Genomic DNA, 22,190 nt, shown 5'->3' on the forward strand with positions numbered 1-22,190 from the left:
TCTGTAAAGGAGACCTTGCTTAATCACAAACATTTCAGCATTCAACAAATTCACAGCAGTCCCTTCAGTAATTTTGTGGAAGCAATCTGCCAATGTTACATCTTCTGTCTGCAGCTTAGCTATATCATTAGATATGCTCACGTCCAATTCATCAACTTCTGGTTCTTCCAGTTCAACATTCAACTGCTCTGAGGTATTCATTACATCGGCTACCCATTTTCTTCTCTTTTCTAGCCTTTCTTCTTTACTTGACTTGGTTTCACCTACTATCTCATCAGTAAAGAACGGCATTTCCTGAAGGGTGTTCTGTGCAAAATCTTGGAGCTGTGATAACTGAGTCAAGTTTTGAGCCTGTGCTCTAGTAACAACGCCACACCATGCAGTTTCCTGCACCAAGTCCGCTAATATAGGCATGTCTGTACCTAGCAAAACTGGATAAGGTAAAGTTGAAGTAATTCCTACTCTCATCAGGTACGGCTGCTCATTAATCTCAATGTATACCTCAGCAGTAGGCAATTCTGACTTATCCCCATGTACACAACATACTGTAACTGTACCCTCAATCCAGGAATCTCTTGGAACATATTGCGCCTGCACTAAAGTTTGAGCACAACCGGTGTCTACCAAGGCTGTTACTGGCTTACCATTTAGTAATACAGAAACGGTAGGTTCGTTGTTTATTTTGGGCACTAATGTAGGGGTCAGTATATAACATAGTCGAGCTGACTTAGGCTTTCTCAAAGGACAATGTGGACTAGTATGACCTGGTTCTGCACAATTATAACAAACCACATCCTTTTTGTCTGACATTGTTACAGGTGGTTTGGGTTTAGGGTGGGTGGGTTTTATAATCTGGGTTTGCAATTGAGAGTACGAACTACCCCCGAACCCCACAGACTTACCTCTGTTAGATGGTAGGCTTCCAGCATACCGAAATGTCCCAGAGGAAACCTTCCTCGCTGTGATGTAGGCCTCAACCAAGCTAGCTGCCTCTCCTGCAGTTACTGGATTTTGCTCCTTCACCCAAGTTCTTACCTCCGGGTACAACACCCGCATGTACTGCTCTAGTACCAGCGTCTCCAACATGTCCATTTTGCTGCTTGTTTCTAGTCGCACCCATTTGGAGAATAAATCCTTCAGCCGAACATATAATTCCATTGGGGATTCGTCAACTGGTGTATCGAGAGAACGAAATCTCAGCCGATATGTCTCAGCGCTGATTTCATATTTCTTGAGAATCACTTCCTTGACTCTATCATAGTCCAAAGATAGTGCTGGTGACATTGCAACAAATGCACTCCTCGCTTTCCCCGTGAGTAGAGGAATCAAATGAATAGCCCAGTCCTCCTTCGGCCACAAATACACTTCTGCCATTCTTTTAAAAGTGGTTAAGTACTGCTCAATATCATCATCCTCTTGCAGCTTCGGCAACTGTGGCACCGGAGCTGATCCCCGAGAGGCTGAGTGGTCCGCAGTGGTAGCTCCATACCTGGTTCGCTCAACATCCATCTGCATCTGCGTGACCTGATGAGTAAGTACTTTAAACTGTTGTTCTCGTCGAGCCATGTCCCTTTCTTGTCTCTCATCTCTCTCCTTCTGATACTGCAAGAAAGTTTGAAACATACCCGCTAATGCGGTGAGGGCTGCCCCTTCTGTGGTTGCTGGAGGTTCGGAAGCCGGTTGCGCACTTCCCTCTGTAGTTCCACTTGCTGCTTGCTGTCCATCCTCAACATCCAAGTTCACCGTCTGCTGTCCTCTTGTTTTGGGCGGCATTTTGGTCTATTTTGGCCTCTTAATCCCACTTCTGACAACATCTGTTAGCGATTGCACTCGCGATCAGAAGCATAATAAGACCATGGCGACAGGAAATCCCAGTTGAGGTGTATTTATTGTGCAGACAGTGCAAATCCCACAGCGAGAGAAAAAAACAAACAAACAACAACAACAACAAAAAAAAAAAAAATAAATAAATGTTGAGAAAAACTATTTACAAGTTCTTTGTGGGAATGTAGTCACAACAGCAGTTAGTAGTTTGAATAACAAACTTTCGTGAACAGAAGCTCCTATTGCTTTGATTCACTTCAACTCCACACAACCAACCTGACCCTCTAGATTCAATTTCACTCTACTCAACATGTGCTACCTCTGGCAGCCATTTTGTAGTCTAGGCCACACCCTGGAGTGTACCATTCTACAGGTAAGTTGTACTTTCTTACATATGCACTTCTTATCCACTTATGCATATAAAACAACATCTATCTGTATTTAAATGACACTATAACACAATATAACAATTTAACAAATGATTTAACAAAGATAAACCTTGTTTTACAGGAATATTATAAACCCCCCTATGACATCATCCCAACATGGTTTCTCCCATTCAGAAGGCACATCCACCACGTTTAAATACTCTACTTTTAAAACAATACAGGTTTGATCACTGGTGTTTTACAAGCAGGTAAGTTATATTTGTTATACTGTGTAAGCCCATCTTAAATAAAAAATTAAAAATCAGACACATGTGTATTGTGGTTATTCATGCTAACAATGATTGAGCAAAGCTAATGCTAACACATTGTACATCCACTACACCTAACAAACAAATGCACATTGTACCCCCTCATATCTTAAACACATAAAACACTATACATTCAAACATTCAAAAACATTGCACAAGTCTGCATATGCATGATATCAGTGTCAATAAACAGACAATGTTAATGCTGCAACAATGTATGTGTGTGTTAGATATGGTGTATGTGCATAGTCCAAACATGATCACGGGGTTGCTCCGTGACATGAGGCCTCTAAATTATCAACATGATCAAAACTTTGTTGAAAAACCTGTTCAACACAATCTCCTACATGCCTTCTGATTGAGTTTATGCTTTTTTAGCAAGTAAAAGGTCTTTTAGTGTAATTCTAAAAATGTCCTCCTTCAGTTCGTGGTACACGTGTCTTGTAAAAACGTTTATGATTTTAATAAAATTGTATATTGTTAGTAATATTTCAAGATGATGTTTATCTGTTCATCTCTCAATTGACCCTGATTGACAAGCGATCTAACCAATCATAACGCTGAATCTGCCATTTTGTCCGACAAAGCAAATGTTACAGAACCTCATGTTTCAGTCTTCCCCTGTGACCTAGTTTCCCCGTTCTGTTCATTAGTTCATTTGATCCACCTGTGTCTTGTTAATCATCCCATCACCTTTTTTAGTTCCTTTGTCAGTCACATGTATATATACCCTGTGTTCTCCTTCACTTCTTGTCCGTTCTCGTTGTTGTCTCCACGTGTTAATGCTGTTGTAACCCTGTTTGGAATCTACTGTGTCTCATTAAAGTATTGCTAATCGTCATCTTTGTCTTCGTCGTGCTTTGATACACAGCACACGTAACAGAAGAACGGACCGAAACAGTTTTTTGCGGCGATTTTCTTTTTGTTACTTTTTTCCCCTTTTTCCATCACCATGGATCCTGCTGTTGCCCTCTTATGCCTGGAGCAGAGGGGCCGCTCCCTGGAATCGCACACCTTGGATTTTTTGGAGTTGGCGTGCCTCACACACTATCCTGACCGCTCGCTCTGCGTGTACTACATCTCCAGCCTTAGCGAGCAGTCCCGGGCATGCCTCCCAGAGAGCGGTCCTCGGAAGGACTTCGCCGCACTTGTGGAGTGGGTGCTGGTGAGTAACGACTCACCTGTCACCATCGGCCCCGCAGAGGATGACTTCGCCGCCAGCCCCACTCCACTACCAGAAGCCAGTCAGTCACCACCGACGAACGTCGCAACGGAGATGTTTCACGTGCCCACCGCAGACCGAGGAGGCCAGCTTGCCGCGATGGATGAGCCAGGACCGAGGACAAGGTTGGACGGTACCATCGCCCCGGAGCCAACCTCACAGCAAGGGTCTGACCAGTTGCGCGAGCCGGTTACATCATGCGAAGCTGAGGGAGTACTCGTGGAGCTCGAGGGCTGGGAGGAAAGCTCCACCCACAATGCTGCCACGAAGGTTGAACTGACTAACACTGGTAAATATCTTGAGGAACTGAAAGACATTTTTATGGATGATTTAATAGATTTTTTCGGAGAGGTGACTTCCCATTCTCCTGTTTTTAATCAATCTCCTGAGCTTCCTGAGGACCATTCTCCAGCGTTCTCCAGTTCTCCTACGTCTCCTGAGTTCCCTGTTTGCCCACCCAGCCTCCCTCTCCCGCCTCCTCCATCACCCAGTTTGTCAGCCAGTTCCTCAGCCCCACCATTTCTGCCCTTCAGCCGCTTGACATCTCCCACATGCCAGGTGGGGATGTCAAGCATCTTCAGGCCCTCCACTCCATCCATTCAAGAGGATCCCCTGCCTCCACTTCCAGCCTCCACGCCCCCTGCTCCACCTCGGCCCGTCGACACTTTGGTGTCACCCTGGCTCCTCCCTCCCTCGGCTCCACCGGACACCATCGGCCATACGGCTTCTCCGGGCTCCCTCGTCTTTCCGGCTTCGCCTTGGTCAGTCGTCCACCTGCCTGCACCTACGGTTCCGTCTGGCTCCTCCTTCCCTCCAGCTCCGCCTACATCCTCGGTCCCACCGGCTCAGCCTCTGCCCTCTGGATGTCTGCCTCCTCCTCGGACGCTTGTCACCATGGCTCCTCCTCGGTCTCCAGGACCATCGGCTGCGCGTGGGCTCGTCGGCTCTGCAGTTCCATCTGGGTCTTCAGCTGAATCTCCGGTGGTTGTACCCAGGGTGTCGTCTGCCCTCAAGCTGACTCCACCATGGCTCCTCCCACCTGCGACTCTACCCTGGGGCCTCGCCCTGGCTGGCTTCTGGGGTAACATCTGGCTCCTCCTGCTCCTGGCTTCCCCCTGGCTCCTCCCACCCTCCACTCCCCCTTGGACTGTCTTTGTTGTTTTCCATGGACTCTTTTTTCTTTTGTTTTTTTTTACCACGCCCTCCTCCAGAACCCCCTCCCTCCCTCCTCTGGACTCTTACGACGCGAGGACGCGCCTATCCGGGAGGGGGCGAACTGTTACAGAACCTCATGTTTCAGTCTTCCCCTGTGACCTAGTTTCCCCATTCTGTTCATTAGTTCATTTGATCCACCTGTGTCTTGTTAATCATCCCATCACCTTGTTTAGTTCCTTTGTCAGTCACATGTATATATACCCTGTGTTCTCCTTCACTCCTTGTCCGTTCTCGTTGTTGTCTCCATGTGTTAATGCTGTTGTAACCCTGTTTGGAATCTACTGTGTCTCATTAAAGTATTGCTAATCGTCATCTTCGTCTTCGTCGTGCTTTGATACACAGCACACGTAACAGCAGACAGGAGTTAGAAGATTAACCTCGGTGGACTTGAACTTGAAAAATGCTGTGTATTGATGTCTTTCCGCATTTGAAACAACATTCCTTCTCATGTTCGTTCATGTTTATTTGATGCTATAAATGAACTAATAGGAAGAGATGATCGGTTCACGAGCTGCTTAAGCTGAGGCACTACAGCGATCTGTCATGACATATTAAAGAGCCACAAAATGGTTTTTATTGTTCGAATTTCTTAAATTACACAGTTTGAAAGCTGGGACTTTGTTTAATATTATAAGTAACCTGCTCTGTCTTGTCTGTCGACGTGTTGTCAGTGTCCTCTTTGCTCCGTGATGTATTTTTCACTCTGTGTGGCGTGACAGCGCCATGGCTTGTCGGACAAAGCAACAGTAACTAAGGGGGGCGGGTCTTTTTGAAGGGTCAATTATTATTGTATTACATTGCATAATATGTTTTTGCCCACAATAAAAACTACAGAGTTTTGATCATAAAACTATACATTTAAATATCATCTTACTAATAAATATTTTAAGGAAATATAGAGTGACAACTGATATTTACACCGATCAGGCATAACATTATGACCCCCTTCCTAATATTGTGTTGGTCCAACTTTTGCTGCCAAAACAGCCCTGACTCGTTGAGGCATGGACTCCACTAGACCCCTGAAGGTGTGCTGTGGTATCTGACACCAAGATGTTAGCAGCAGATCTTTTAAGTCCTGTAAGTTGTGAGGTGGAGCCTCCATGGATCGGACTTGTTTGTTCAGTACATCCCACAGATGCTCGATTGGATTGAGATCTGGGCAATTTGGAGGCCAAGTCAACACCTCAAACTCTTTGTTGTGCTCCTCAAAATATTCCTGAACCACTTTTGTGGCAGGGTGCATTATCCTGCTGAAAAAGGCCACATGTACCCACTGTTGGCTCTTTCGGCAGTGGACAGGGGTCAGCATGGTCACCCTGACTGGTCTGCAGCTATGCAGCTCCATACGCAACAAACTGTGATGCACTGTGTATTCTGACACCTTTCTATCAGAACCAGCCTTAACTTCTTGAGCAGTTTGAGCTACAGTAGCTCGTCTGTTGGATCGAACCACACGGACCAGCCTTCACTCCCCAAGTGCATCAATGAGCCTTGTTCACCAGTCGCCAGTTCACTGTTCCTTCCTTGGACACTTTTGATAGATACTGACCACTGCAGACCGGGAACACCCCACAAGAGCTGCAGTTTTGGAGATGCTCTGACCCAATCGTCTAGCAATCACAATTTGGCCCTTGTCAAACTTGCTCAAATCCTTATGCTTGCCCGTGATGAAGAGATAATCAGTGTTATTCACTTCACCTGTCAGTGGTCATAATGTTACGCCTGATCGGTGTATATGCATTTAATGCAAGTAGTCTGCTGTACTGTAGGTGGCTGATTGATATATACATATATATCATACTGCTGGTGGTGTAATGGTGTGATGGATATTTTCTTGGCACACTTTGGGAACCTTATTGAGTACCAATTGAGCATCATTTAAATGCCACAGCCTACCTGAGTATTGTTGCTGACAATGTCCATCCCTTTATGACCACAGTGTTTCATCTTTTGATGTCTACTTCCAACAGGATAACGCACCATGTCACAAAGCTCAAATCATCTCAAACTGATTTCTTGAACAAGACAATGTGTTATAAACACTTTATATATACACTGATACATTAAAAAAGATTTTTTCTTTTATTCAAGATTATTTTATATATGTCAGGCTTTACAAGGTTAATTACTTCTAGATGGGCATCCTGTACAGACAACATGACTCTACCTTTAATTAGGAACCAGTATTTAACAAGCTGCCAACTTTTGTTTATGCAAACTATATATAATTTGAGATCCTAACCTCAGGCATCCTGCATGTAAAATGCATGAATCAGGTTAGCTAATATCTCTGGCAAACTGTGGAGATATATCTTCTTTTATGAAATATGCACAGGTGATTAGTTATTTAGCCAGCCCATGGGAACAGTGGAATGAAAACTTCAGGATAGAGTCATGTGGCAGGTCTAGCTGTCTACATTTAAAGGACGAATTTACCATAAATTGCAAATTCTGTCTTCTTTTAATCACCCTCAAAATGTGTGTGTGTGCTAATACAATATTTGATTATAGAGAACAACATCTGCTGATGCTGAAAGTTTGGTTGTTTTGCTCATTGTGCTCTTATTTTTTCCTACTATCTTTAAAACACTGAAATGTTTTTCTATAACATTTTCCACATTTATCTTAAAGGGGATAGTTCACGCAAAAATGAAAATTCTGTCTTCATTTACTCACCCTCATATCGTTCCAAACCCGTAAGACTTTCATTGATCTTTGGAATACAAATAAATATCTTTTTAATGAAATCTGAGAGCTTTCTGTCCCTCCATTGACAGTCCATGCAACTACCACTTTGATGCATCAAAAAGTTCATAAAGAAATTGTAAAACTAATCCATATGAATTGAGCCATTTAGTCCAAATTTTCTGAAGAGACACGATCAGACTGAATTTTGGCTTTTATTCACATATAAACACTGATCAGCAAACATAAACATAAGCTCAATTGAACCTGCTTGACAAATGAGAACAAATCTCCTGCAGAAGCTCAAACATGCTGCGTAACACAGGAATGAACCTCACTGGTTCTTGCATGTCAAGCGATCATGCTTGAGCTTCCATTTATCATAATAACTGATGTGTGCGTTGATGAATGTTTATATGTGAATAAAAGACTAAATTCAATCTGATCGTGTCTCTTCAGAAAATTTGGACTAAATGGCTCAATTCAAATGGATTAGTTTTACGATCCCTTTACGAACTTTTTGAAGCGTCAAAGTGGTAGTTGTGTAGCTGTCAATGGAGGGTCAGAAATCGCTCAGATTTCATTAAAAACATATTAATTTGTGCTCTGAAGATGAACGAAAGTCTTACAGGTTTGGAACAACATGAGGGTGAGTGACAGAATTTTCATGTTAGGGTGAACTAACCCTTTAAGTTAAATTTACCCTAAACTTCATGTAACTTAATCATAATTCTTAATCTAAATTTAACCTTACTCACTTTAACATAAATTAACATAACTTTCTTTGACATTCCAATAAGATGTCAATAATCAGAACTACAAACCTGATTCCAAAAAAGTTGGGACACTGTACAAATTGTGAATAAAAACAGAATGCAATGATGTGGAAGTTTCAAATTGCAATATTTTATTCAGAATACAACATAGATTACATATCAAATGTTTAAACTGAGAAAATGTATCATTTTAAGGGAAAAATAAGTTGCTTTTAAATTTCAAGGCATCAACACATTTCAAAAAAGTTGGGACAAGGCCATGTTTACCACTGTGTGGCATCCCCTCTTCTTTTTATAACAGTCTGCAAACGTCTGGGGACTGAGGAGACAAGTTGCTCAAGTTTAAGAATAGGAATGTTGTTCCATTCTTGTCTAATACAGGCTTCTAGTTGCTCAACTGTCTTAGGTCTTCTTTGTCGCATCTTCCTCTTTATGATGCACTAAATGTTTTCTATGGGTGAGAGATCTGGACTGCAGGCTGGCCATTTCAGTACCTGGATCCTTCTTCTACGCAGCCATGATGTTGTAATTGATGCAGTATGTGGTCTGGCATTGTCATGTTGGAAAATGCAAGGTCTTCCTTGAAAGAGACAATGTCTGGATGGGAGCATATGTTGTTCTAGAACTTGGATATACCTTTCAGCATTGATGGTGCCTTTCCAGATGTGTAAGCTGCCCATGCCACACGCACTCATGCAACCCCATACCATCAGAGATGCAGGCTTCTGAGCTGAGCGCTGATAACAACTTGGGTTGTCCTTGTCCTCTTTAGTCCGGATGACATGGCGTCCCAGTTTTCCAAAAAGAACTTCTAACTTTGATTCATCTGACCACAGAAAAGTTTTCCACTTTGCCACAGTCCATTTTAAATGAGCCTTGGCCCAGAGAAAACGCCTGCGCTTCTGGATCATGTTTAGATATGGCTTCTTTTTTGACCTATAGAGTTTTAGCCGGCAACGGCGAATGGCACGGTGGATTGTGTTCACCGACAATGTTTTCTGGAAGTATTCCTGAGCCCATGTTGTGATTTCCATTACAGTAGCATTCCTGTATGTGATGCAGTGTCGTCTAAGGGCCCCAAGATCACGGGCATCCAGTATGGTTTTCCAGCCTTGACCCTTAAGCACAGAGATTGTTCCAGATTCTCTGAATCTTTGGATGATATTATGCACTCTAGATGATGATAACTTCAAACTCTTTTCAATTTTTCTCTGAGAAACTCCTTTCTGATATTGCTCCACTATTTTTCGCCGCAGCATTGGGGGAATTGGTGATCCTCTGCCCATCTTGACTTCTGAGAGACACTGCCACTCTGAGAGACTCTTTTTATACCCAATCATGTTGCCAATTGACCTAATAAGTTGCAAATTGTTCCTCCAGCTGTTCCTTATATGTACATTTAACTTTTCCGGCCTCTTATTGCTACCTGTCCCAACTTTTTTGGAATGTGTAGCTCTCATGAAATCCAAAATGAGCCAATATTTGGCGTGACATTTCAAAATGTCTCACTTTCAACATTTGATATGTTATCTATATTCTATTGTGAATAAAATTTATGTTTATGAGATTTGTAAATTATTGCATTCCTTTTTTATTCACAATTTGTACAGTGTCCAAACTTTTTTTGGAATCGGGTTTGTACAAATCATAAAATACTGTTGTTCACAATGTCAATCTTCTGGACAAATTCTTCATGTATGGCTTCTTGAGGTTCTGCTGGTTCGTCCACTCATGATTTCATGTTGTCAAGGAACTACTGTAACTAGGGGTGGAACGGTTCTTGGTAAAAAAAAAAAAAAAAAAAAAAAATCGAAACAGACAGACGGATTTGACTAATGTATGTTTCAGTCGATGGATATGCATTCTGGTTTCCCAATACATTACAACAGCGATGATCAAAAGAACATGGACAAAACTTGGTTTACTCTTTGTTTACTCTTTGTAAACTGTGTACTCTTTGTAAACAAATGTTCAATAACGTGGCGAATGCTCTATGGTCATTTACGCCATCATCACTCGGGTGTTGATAGCACACGAGTGCAGGTGAGACATTAACATCTCACGCTATCTGTGTTTAAACTAAACTCATTTAAACCTTGCCAATTTAAACATTCATCTGTAAGACGCGAAAGAGAACTCGCGCGCACTGTGAGGAGATTTGTGTGCACTCATCTGAAGCGCGTACACAGTACACTCATAAGATGGGCATGTTGACATAATTTTTGTGTGAATTGTCCGTTTAGGTTCAAGACTTGAAAGAGAATTTGCGCGCTGTGACACAGCTATCCGAAGCATGTACACGGATAGCCGTGTCACAGCGCCAATGCTCTCGTGCAAATTCTCTTTCAAGTCTTGCACCTAAACGGACAAATTCACACAAAAATTGTCAACATGCCATCTTAGCAAGTATCCTAACAAACATAGTAGGTTATATCTTAAGAGAAAAACGAGGCAAACAACGCATGTGCATCAGTATCAGTGTACTGGATCTTTGAATTGTCTTAAAGGGACAGCAGTCTAATATTCCTGCTCTCTGTGCTTTTAATGTTAATCAAACGACAAAAGATGAAGAAATCTCTCTTGATAGAATAGCTTTTGTAACTTCAATAATGTTTCATCTTTATTTAAGTATTCAAAGAATTTTATATTTGATTACTTTATTCAATTTCTGTACCTGAAAGCTACTGTTAGATAGCTGAAAAACCTGTAAAGCATTGTTTATTTTATTTGTATTTTAGCTCTAATGTATTTTTTTCTGCTGTTTCTTGTAGTTAGATTATTTGTTTTTATTTTCTTTATCTTTATTTGACAATTGTCCTGTTTTTTAACTGAACATAGCACATACTGAACCGTACCGAAACCATGACCCTAAAACCATGACCCTAAAACCATGATAAAAACCGAACCGTGAGTAATCTGAACCGTTCCACCCTTAACTGTAACTGAACAGAACTCTTCTTAATGTTTCTATAAAATATTCACTATGCTAATGTAAAATCTGTAACAATTGTCACTTCAACTATTACATGAATCAATACATAACTGAGGTAATGTTAGGTTTGTATTGTTGGAGCAAATGCAGTGTAAAAATGTGTTCTTATTGGTGTTTCTGTGAACATGTACATTTGTGAATGAGGGCTGGTAGTTTAATCCACAGCATGAACTTCTCAAGATTAAATAAGATGCACTTCTTGAAAAATCTGGGTTTCTATCTGTTTGTCTGTATGTGAACCTTCATTTTTTTTTTTATAACACTTCATCATAAACATAAAAGACATTAACATAACATAAAAGACGTTCCGAGATCAAATGGTCCAAATCAGATGAACACACCGGCACCATGATTGAATGAAAAGACCACATTTAATTAGCATGAGCTTGCTGGCAAGAGGTGTTTCCCAAAGTATGGGAGAAAATTTGACAGCGGAGGCATTTACAGCTTCATAGATTGACATGTATAAACTGAAAGCCTTAGGACTTAATTACAGAGTAGTTAATAGTGAATGTTACAGCCCCACAAGAATGACTTCACCCATACATTCCGAAAAAAGTTAAAACGCAGGCTTGAGCAACCCATCTATATGGCTTTATGTTCATTTTGTGTCTGTAATATCAAAAGAGTGTTGAAAATGCCCCTTTGTGTGTCACAGACCTTAAGATTCAGTAGCTCTTAAAAAGGCTTGAAAGCACTGTGGCACTTCAGATAGATGCTTCACATAATCCAAAAAACATTTGAGAAAGTCACTGATTGTTCAGATACTGATTCAGATCTTGTCTGGATCTTTTGACAGGTTAGATCTGTATACCAAATACTGTATTTGCGACAAACCAATATTAAAGTCAAGATGAAATGCTGTTCACAGCCCATTTTTCTTTACATTTTACTATAATCTTGTATCCGAGTGAAACAAAATTCAACAAGAAAAAAAAAAGTAGGGATTTGGGTAGGGTTGCACCAGCTGTTCGTAAGATCTTGGAACATAAAGTCCACACTAGAGGCTGAGTATTGTTACTTCCATTCTCTGATGGAGGGAAATGAGACATTGTGTCGATGTAGTGAATTGGCAAGTGGAATTTGCATGCCACTCTCCCAGACATACGGGTATAAAAGGAGATGGCTTGCTCCACGTATTCAGGTTTGTGCTGAGGAGCCGAGACAGTGTCCGCCAAATTTGGGACATGGCATGCCCTGGGCTTGTTATGCCAAAGAAATAGCATCCACAATTTGGTGGGAAATCCTCTGTTTGGAGACAGCCTTCCCCTTCTGCTGTTCCCTGAATCAGACAAAGAGCTGATCAGAGCATCTAAAGCTTTCTGTGCAGTCCAAATAAATGCGCAGGGCACGCACTAGACAATTCAGAGATAAGGCTGTGTCTGCCTCGAACCCAAGGGAGTGCTTGCAAGTTCACTAGCTGATAGACCTGAAGAATGCATCACCTTCCTGCAGAAGAACCTCGATTGAGGAAGACAGCCTCTGGGATGGCAGAGCGGAGACCTGTAGGTGGCAGCCAAGTCGTGCCGGGGCAAGATGTGTCTGATTGCTTCTGTCTGCATCTTCACTGCTGATAACTGATGCTAACAATGTCGCCATAGAGGCCACTTTGGGAGAAGGGATCATCAAGAAAGTGCACTTTCTCAGCATCTTGGCAAGGTTAAGCCATAGATGGCACTCCTAGGTGGACAATGCCCAACCCAGAGCCTGCACCGTGACCTCTGTCACCCATAAGGCAGAATTGGTCGGCAAGTGCAGCTCCTGCATTCGGCCTGTCTAGCAGCACTGTAAGCCCTCACTGTCATTCACAAGGTAAACTTACAGGACCTGGAAGGGAGCCTCAGATGTTTCCTCCAGGTGGCAGCTCAACCTCTGAGTACCCCCTGACCACCCCGCCATTGAGTGTAGTGACGGAGGAAGAACCTGAGAACCATGTTCTGTTAGTGAAAGGTGCCTTCCATGACTATGTGATCCCCTGGTGTACTTCCGGGAAGAAAGGCACTGAGCACTGAAGCCCAGAAACCAATCATCCAACCGCGAAAGCTCAAGACAGGGTGGAGGATTCCACGTTAGCCTAATATTCACGGCAGCAAACTCAGCATCAGCCTCAGCCTGGGCCATCACACCAGATGGTGGGGGCCTATAGGTGAGCCATGCACTTCCAAAGGCAGAATCCAACCCTTCAATGCTGCGATCGACAGTTCATCCTCTTCACGAGCCACGCTTGAGAAATTAAATTCACCCTGAGGTGAACTGCCTAACTCATCCATGAACTCAACTGGGCGGAACAAGCATGCTGAGGAATGGGATGCCTGTGGGGATTCACCCAGTGGAAACACTTCCATTGCAATCCTCAGATCACCCTTGGCATTTGCCGCCTTGGCATCCACTGCAATTCAATCAATCTGCTGTTTTATTCCGACTGTTAATCCTGGTCAGAGGCTTCCATAAATATTTAGTTTATACATAGAGTTATGTTTCAACTAAATTTAATGGTGCAACAAAATATATTTAGTAGTGTGTAAGCTGTAATTTAGTGCCTAATTATTTGTTATTAAGCTAACTTGTAACTTAGACACAGCTGGTGCAACCAGCCCAATTTCATCTGGTGGGAATTTATTGGATCGGCCATCCATTATCCAATGCTATCTGATGACAAAAAGGAAAGTTGTTCCAGTGGCATAGCAAATGATTAAATTTTGATGAAAGATTTCTTTGGAAAAATGTGCACAATATGAGCAGGAACATGCATTAAGAAAGTAAATCAGGTCCCTTTTGATTTCATATTGACTTTAATTTGGCAAAACCACCTAGCATTAGCATTAGATTTGCACTTGCACAAACATTGAGCGCAAAAATAAAAGTGGTGGTGGCACGGTCACATGAAAATGCAGAAAGGTGATCAGGACATTTACACAAACGATTATGTTCCCATTGAAATGGGAATGGGAATGACTTTTAAAAGTGCAGGAGTGGAACACATTGCTGGTGAGTCCCATACTGTGACCTCTGGGCATTCTCTCAAAAAGCTGATCCCAAAGTGATCCAGTCTTTATCTGACTGCTGAAACGAAAGAGTGGTTTGGGCATGAGAAGGCTACAAGTGATTGTTTTTGGAGAGGTATGCGATAAGGGCCACAGCCACACCCACGTAGATGCCCGTCCCGATGGTGATGGACAGTACGGCGAGGAAGAGCGCTCGTCTGGAGCTGGAGCTGGCGTGGTGAAAGTCCCCTTTAGTCACCGCTTTGTTAGTCTGCATGAGGGAGGGAGAACAAAGACAAAAATAGCACATGTTGACATGTTTTGGAAAGGTTTGCAGTAAGAATGAGCTATGATCACATAAGAGATGCAAAGAGAAAGAAAACAGAGAAATTATTAATTGGCCCTTCTCCAACAGCTGACTGACAGATCTGGTAAAGTGCATAAATAATAAGTGCTGCATGACTCAGAGCTCTCCTGCGGGGGCTCGCAGCCTTTGAAGTCCAGGAAACGTTGCCAAGATTAAGGACAGATATTTCTGATGAATTCATTTACATCTCAACACCCCGCTGCCACGTTGTTTTCCTTCTCTGCTCACTTACAGACGCTCCTACCCTCCTACCTGATCTCTCAGAGTTATTTCGCCAACTATTACATTGATTTATTGCATAATGGTTGTAATTGCATACAGAGAAAAGGTGGACTGTCTGTCTGTAGGCTTGTGTCTTTCATCTTTGCCAACATCCATCAAACAGTTCGGCCCACAATAACCTGATGATGCTAATCGGGTCGTATTGAAATTGCCCTCACATTTAGCAGCCGATCATAATTCAGCTACTTCTGACTAACTGCATCCTGAGGTAGAAAATTATTCTATTCATGCTCACATGTGCATTTCTTTTTGCCTGGATGGTATCAAGGTAGTGTGATTCAGACTAGCAAAAATGAGAGCATTATTAAGAAATAGAGATGAAACGATATGACAATTTCATATTACGATTATAGAGACGAAAATGTTCACGGTTATTAATGTTATCACTGTATTGCTAAAATGTGTAAAATGTGCTAAAATTGTTGTAACAATGTAAATCTCTTTACTGTCACTTCTGATCAGTTTAATCCATCCATGCTGAATAAAAGTAATTTCTATCAAAACAAACAAACAAAAAACCTTACTTAGCCCAAACTTTTATAAGCAGAATATAAGCAGAAGCTCAACCTAACCTGAATGACGCACAAAAACAAACCTCTTCCAGAAGCTTGAATGTGCTGCATAACACATGAAAATGAACCTCATTGGTTACGCAGCACGTTTGATCTATGTTTATGTGAGTAAAAGCCTAAATTAAATCTGTTTATCATAAAAAGCAATCATCCTCAGAAATCGATCTCTTCCGAAAACATGCACTAAACCGCTCAATTCATATGGATTAGTTTTACAATCTCTTTATGAACTTTTTGAAGCGTCAAAGTGATAGTTGCAAAGGCAATCAATGGAGGAACAGAAATCTCTCAAATTTCATCAAAAAGATCTTCATTTGTATTCCGAAAATGAACAAAAGTCTTATGGGTTTGGAACGACACAAGAGTGGGTAATTAATGGCAGAATTTTCATTTTGGGGTGAATTAACCCTTTTTTCATGTCAAGTTCAAGCCAAGGCAATGTTTCTGAGCTGATACAGTAAAAGGAGATGATTGAAAGAGCAAAAGAATTAGTCGAGTAAGTCTACTGGACAGGAACTGAGAAATTGTACAAGGAGCTCTTTACAAAGATTTCACAGGCATAATTAACCCATGAGACAGTTTCTCCCGTCTGGAAGATCCACTAGCTTCCTGTGAAAGTGGTCATTGACAGGGCAGCTGTAAAATTTATGCATTCTGCCTACTTCTGGGCCTCTTGAGATTACTGCAAGATATCAGTGCTCCCCACAGCATGGGAACATGCTGCAGACAGGCATGGGAATATGTTAATGGAATACGAAAATAGCCAAAGAAATAAATTAAAAGATGGTGTTAAATTGATGAGAAATTGCATAGTTTTCCAATAATCACATGTTACTTGACTGTCCTTTACAAAGCTTTGCTACAAACTCTTGTAATAGCTGGCAAAACATGAAGGTGATTTAATTTTGTGAGTGGAATGTTTTTTTGCTGTGTTCTTAATAATTTAATAATTTTTAGATTTGTAATACATTTAAGCCTCTTATACATTTAATAACACCTGGCAAATAGATATACCATGTTGTAAAACTTCGAATAACCCAAGTATTACATTTTGGCACATACTGGTCCAACACCATCTGTGCTATGATTCTGATACTTCAAATTGTGTGCTATTACTTTTCTAAGCAATCAGACATGATTTCAGCCTGGAGAAAGACAAAACATCCAAGAACAAATCCTGTAGACCAGTGGTCACCGACCTTTTTAAGCCCAAGATTCCTGACCTTGACCTTTATGAAAGACAGGAATGAAAGAGGACAATAAAATGCCATTGCCATCGAAACTTTTCTGAAGACAGACGCTGCGTCCGAAATCGAATACTACTCTACTATATAGTACGCGAAAAACAGTGTGCGTACAGAGTACTATGTCCGAATTCATAGTATTCGAAAAACAGTAGGCGAAAAATACCCGGATGTCTTACTACTTCCGTAGAGATTCTGAAGTGCGCATACGATGGACACTTTACTATCCCATGAGGCCACGGGAGAGGATTTGTGAATGGAGTTGAAGGGACGTAACTGACGCTGGTAGGTCATGTGACAGACAAAACATAGCGGATGTAGTACGTCCGAATTCATTCATACTACACGCATTCGTACTATATAGAACATACTTTTTCAACGGTCATGAAGTCAATTTAAATTCAAATGTAGTACCTACTCAACAGTATGCGATTTCGGACGCAACCAGTAAGTTCTCTTCAGAGTTACATTCAAGCCCTCACCCCCAATTCAATATTCATATTTTCTTCCTATATTTCGAGCATCGTGAACAGTGAGCTGCTCTGCCTCTACAGAACTTTTTCCTCTTTGCGTCCATCTTCAGCGTCTCTGGCCTCTGTTAACAGCCATTTACAGACTCAGGCATGATGTCGGCTATTTACAGTACCTTTATCACTGTCCCAGTAGATCCCGAAAATAACAGAAAAATAAATACAAAAATACAGTACAAAGGCTTTAGAAATGTAATGTATTTTTGTACTCATATTTCTGTTATTTTCGGGAGTTACTGGGACAATGACAAAGATCTATCAGTCGATCACGATCGATGGGTTGGCGACCACTGCTGTAGACTTACACTGAAGGAGGGATCCAAGCCATATTTAGAGACCAATGAGACTTTGGTGTGAACTCTCTTGACTCGTTAGGCCTGTAAGCAGCCACCTAGTAACCACCAAAAACACCTTAGACCAGGGGTGTCCAGACTCGGTCCGGGAGGGCCACTGTCCTGCAGAGTTTAACTCCGACTTTCCTCGACACACCTGTCTGGAAGTTTCTAGTTCACCTAGTCAGACCTTGATTAGCTGGTTCAGGTGTGTTTAATTGGGGTTGGAGCTACACTCTGCAGGACAGTGGCCCTCCAGGAGCAGGACAGGACACCCTGCCTTATGGGGCGTTCACACCAAACACGACTTGCGTGAATATTGGATGCTTGAACATTTTGAGATTACTCGCTTCATTCGGGCGTGAAATTCACTTCACAACAGATGTGAATTCGCGTCATGAGAGGGGCTTCTGCCAGGCGGCTCATCGCGTTTCTGCACACTTTATCGTGATCGTATCGTATCGTGTGGTACCCTCTGATCCCACCCCTACTCAGAACACACCTCTGCACCTACTCAGCAATCTTTTTCAGAAGGGAAGCCTTCGTGTTTCAATTTCATTTACAGTTTGTGCACAACAAGAGCCTCGTGATATATAAATCAAAGCTGTTATGTCATGTTCAGCAGGGTTGAGCACACTTTATTCCTGTTTTTATTCATTCAGAATTCACTAAATCCATCACAGAAGACTTCATCTAATAAAACTGTCACTGACATTATCATGATGCATTGTTTGAAAAGCAAACAGTCCACTGGTGAGCTTTGAGCCCTCATTGGTACACATGAGTGTCTGCTATAGAGACTTCCCCTTGGGCTTGAAATACAAACTGAGTTAGCATGATTTTTTGTAACGCTTACTGTCAGGGCATAAATTTTAGCCCTACAGTCCAAGCAGCAAAGCAGTATGTTGTTATCTTCGGTTCAGTTATTCATTTGTTTTCCTGGCCTCTATCTTAAATGTTCTTAGGCCTCTGGAAATGTCACAGTTCACCAGCACAAGCACTTTTACTCGGTGCCTTACAGGCTGTCCGTTCTTTTTGCTCAGTGAGGCAAATGTTAGAGAAACTAGTGTATATTAGTGGCAATCTGAGGAAATAATTTAAAATACACATTCAAAATGCAATACCTTTTAAATGTATAATGAATGCATTTACTAGTCACCTGTAATCATGATGTTCCAGGTTCAACGTAAGATATTATGATAGCGTTTGTGACAATGTTAATTACCAGAGAAAGACATTCTGAATTTTTTTTTTTTTACAATAATGAACTTAAAATGGAAGTAAATTAGGCCAAATTTCTGGAGAGCTTAAAAGCAGAAATGTCATGCTTGTATTTTTGTAAAAGCACTATATTACTTTTGGCTGGAGTTTTTTCCATGTCAACCAGCCTTATCTGCTATCCTTGAAAGTTGCTGAATTTATGCTCATGACATGAATTGAAAGACTGGATATATAAGTTTACACAGTCAAGGTCAGCAAGCAATTCTATCATACTAGTCTCATGCCAACATGTACACTGCTTTATTGTTGTGCAATAGACTTTTCTTCCCTATTGTGATGTATATCTAAGTGAAACAGCTTCTTAGACAAGAAAAAAATGTAGGATGGGACTTGATTTTGTCCATCAGGAATTGATTGGATTATTGTGGTTTGCAATTGGTGGATCTCATGTGAGTGACAGATTGCCCTGCCCTCGAGCCAGTACATCAGAGAAGAGATGTTGCTGCAAGAGGGAGGGGAAGTTATTTAGGCCAACATTAACAAACTAATGACACACAGGTGGCAATGCGTTATGGGAAAGGAGTCAGGAGGAGTGCCCTCTGATGGAAATCATGGGGCACTGGAGGATGTAACACTCCATCCATTCATCCATCTACAGCAAGTAGAAAATCTGAACATCTGACCTGTGGAAGCCAGAAAAAATATCTTTATTGTTGAGCCTTGTATAATCTCCAGTATTTTTAATGCATCTATTGCATCCTTTAATGCATCCTTAGTCATGCTGTATTTGAACTTTGATTTGCAAAGTAGTTCATGTATTCTTCCTCCCCTGCTGATAATGTGCACAGTCAGTGTGCAAACATGATTATCAGCCTATTGTTCCGTACAGATGAAGGACTGTACTTAGTAGCCTAATTACTGCTTCAATTTAGACATGCATAATTAATTACCATCAAATCAAAGTAAAGACTAATTAACAATAGAGCAATGACACAGAAGATAAAAAAGAAAATTAAAAAGAAACTAAATGAGACACGACAATCGCTCACTTTGTCGTATCAGTGATTATATCAAAATCTTACTGCGCAGCAGCATGCAGTGGTGTTCTGAAATGAGGAGGCAAAGTCTCCGTTTTTTTGATGTTATATATATATATGTAACATCAAAAAAACTGAGGATTTTTACATTTATTCCAAAATAAATAAAGGCAGTAATAATATATATATATATATTAGGGTACAATTGGGCTAAAGGCACACCTTAAGAAAAAATTTGCTTTTCACTACTCTCAAAGTGTATGATTGCAGGAAAAAATATATGTTTGTATTGAACATTGATGGAGCAACAGATTTTGTGTGAAAATAAATCATAAAAGTGGTTAATTTTGTATAAAATATTATAAATGTATGAGGTGGTGAGGAGGCCTTTTACCCCCCAGCATGGGGTAAAAGGCACACCGTATTCATACAAATACTTTAGCTAAAATAATATGTGTTAATAATGTCTAGGTTAATACTTGTTCAAAAGAATCACTTTAGCAAAGTTTGCACTATTTTCTGTTTATTTTGATAAATAAAAGAATTCATTTTTTGTTCAATAAATATACTGTCATTAAAATAGGCCTATGTTAATATAAAAATATATCTTAAAAATACAGAAACAAAATTACTTTAAAAAGTAATCATCAGTCATCAGTCAACAAGCTCAGTAAACACTGGTCACAGACACAAAGCGATACCTTTAATTTCACCAAGCTGACTGTGATTGCTCACTAAAAAACCACCACAGTAATCATGTTCTCAGGCCATTTCATGTTTGATTTTGATGTGACATAAAGCAGTAATAGTGGCTGAGTTGTTTACTTACTTTTTAATTAGTCTTCCCATTAACCCCAGAATAAAAAAAAACACAGGACAAGATGTTAAAAGCTGTCTCTTGTGCCAATAGTTGGTGAACACTTTTTTTGAGATGCACCTTATTGCTGGGAATGGTAAACAATCAACTGGTGGGGATTTTCCGAGTTGTATGGCAGGTAAATCTTTGTCTAAGTACCATTTCGGGTCAATTGGGCATGGGACACATCATCAGTAGAGTGCCCTTGTGTCATTGGGTGTTTTGGCCTTTCAACACTATACACTCTCTACAAGGGTGGCCCGCTGCAGGATGATCAATCCTCAGCTTGTGTCCCTTGCTCCCGAAATTCACCCTGTTACAGAAGTCTGCAGTTTGCTGAAAGGTTGACAGGTGGGCGTTATTGAATTATTTATGTTGTTGATTTACTTGGGTCATTCCGCTTGAGCCAAATCCACTGGCTACTTCTTTCTGCCATCTCTGAGACTTCTCTAATGGTCTTTCTCTAAGCCTGACCGTCGATTCCAAGTTCTCTCAACAGTCTGATGATAGATGATGCCACAAATCCTCTGCATCCAACTTCAACTGGATAAACTTTGGTGTCCCTAGTAGAGTCTTATTGATAATGTCCAGGCCATTAACAATCTCTAGCCTTAGTTGTTGCACCTGCTCTTTGTCCTTAAGGCTTGAGTTGTACCATCTGCCTAGGCTTTTGACAGGCTGCTCATATATTGTTGGTATTAGGTCATCCCCGATGCAAAAGCTTGTGTCTCTAAGCACCCCCTTGACAATGGAGATGCTTTGAGATTTACCTGGCTTAATTTTAATTCGGGCCCACTTGATGTTCTCCTGCAGCTTTCCAAGCAGCCGCTTGGTGCATGCTTCCGTAGTAATCAGAGTTGTCATGTCGTCCGTATTTGCTCTGATAGGTGGAAGATGGAGCCCTGCCCTGGTTCATTCCCCGCCCACCATTTTGAGGCCCTGATAATGACTTCCATGACCATTGTGAAAACCAGAGGTGACACTGTGCAGCCTGCCATGATGCCTACTTCCAAGCACTGCCATGTTGTGGTGAAATCGGCTGTTGTAAAGCACAATTGTAAGTCTTGGAAGTAGGTCTTGACCAGTGTTGTTATATGTTTTGGTACGTGGAAGAAGTTGAAAGATTTCCAGAGAAGATTATGGGGAATTGAGCCAAGAGCATTGACCAGGTCGAGGAAAACCACATGTAGGTCTCTCTTGTCCTTCTTGGCTGCTTGAATCTGATGCCAGATCATACTGATTTCTGATGCGGCCTTTTCTTTTGGTATTGGCACACCACCAGCTCTTTGCCAAGCCTTGGGTATTCTTTGCTTCTGCCAAACTACCCTCATAAGCCTCCACAGAAAGCGTA

At 41.3% G+C, this 22,190-nt stretch overlaps 1 protein-coding gene across 2 annotated transcripts in view; it reads right to left on the bottom strand.

The window, feature by feature from the left end:
- Positions 1-11,766: 11,766 nt before the first annotated feature.
- The window catches only part of LOC125277194 (synapse differentiation-inducing gene protein 1), a 45,256-nt gene continuing 34,832 nt past the window's right edge, over positions 11,767-22,190 (bottom strand). For both annotated transcript variants that reach the window (XM_048205520.1, XM_048205519.1), the window contains one exon: positions 11,767-14,669. In XM_048205520.1, coding sequence (XP_048061477.1) covers positions 14,511-14,669 — 159 coding nt within the window. In that variant the 3' untranslated portion in view covers positions 11,767-14,510. The remainder of the gene's footprint in view (positions 14,670-22,190) is intronic.

Source organism: Megalobrama amblycephala, linkage group LG10 (genome assembly GCF_018812025.1).
Source record: "Megalobrama amblycephala isolate DHTTF-2021 linkage group LG10, ASM1881202v1, whole genome shotgun sequence".
NCBI classification, from domain to species: Eukaryota; Metazoa; Chordata; class Actinopteri; order Cypriniformes; family Xenocyprididae; genus Megalobrama; species Megalobrama amblycephala.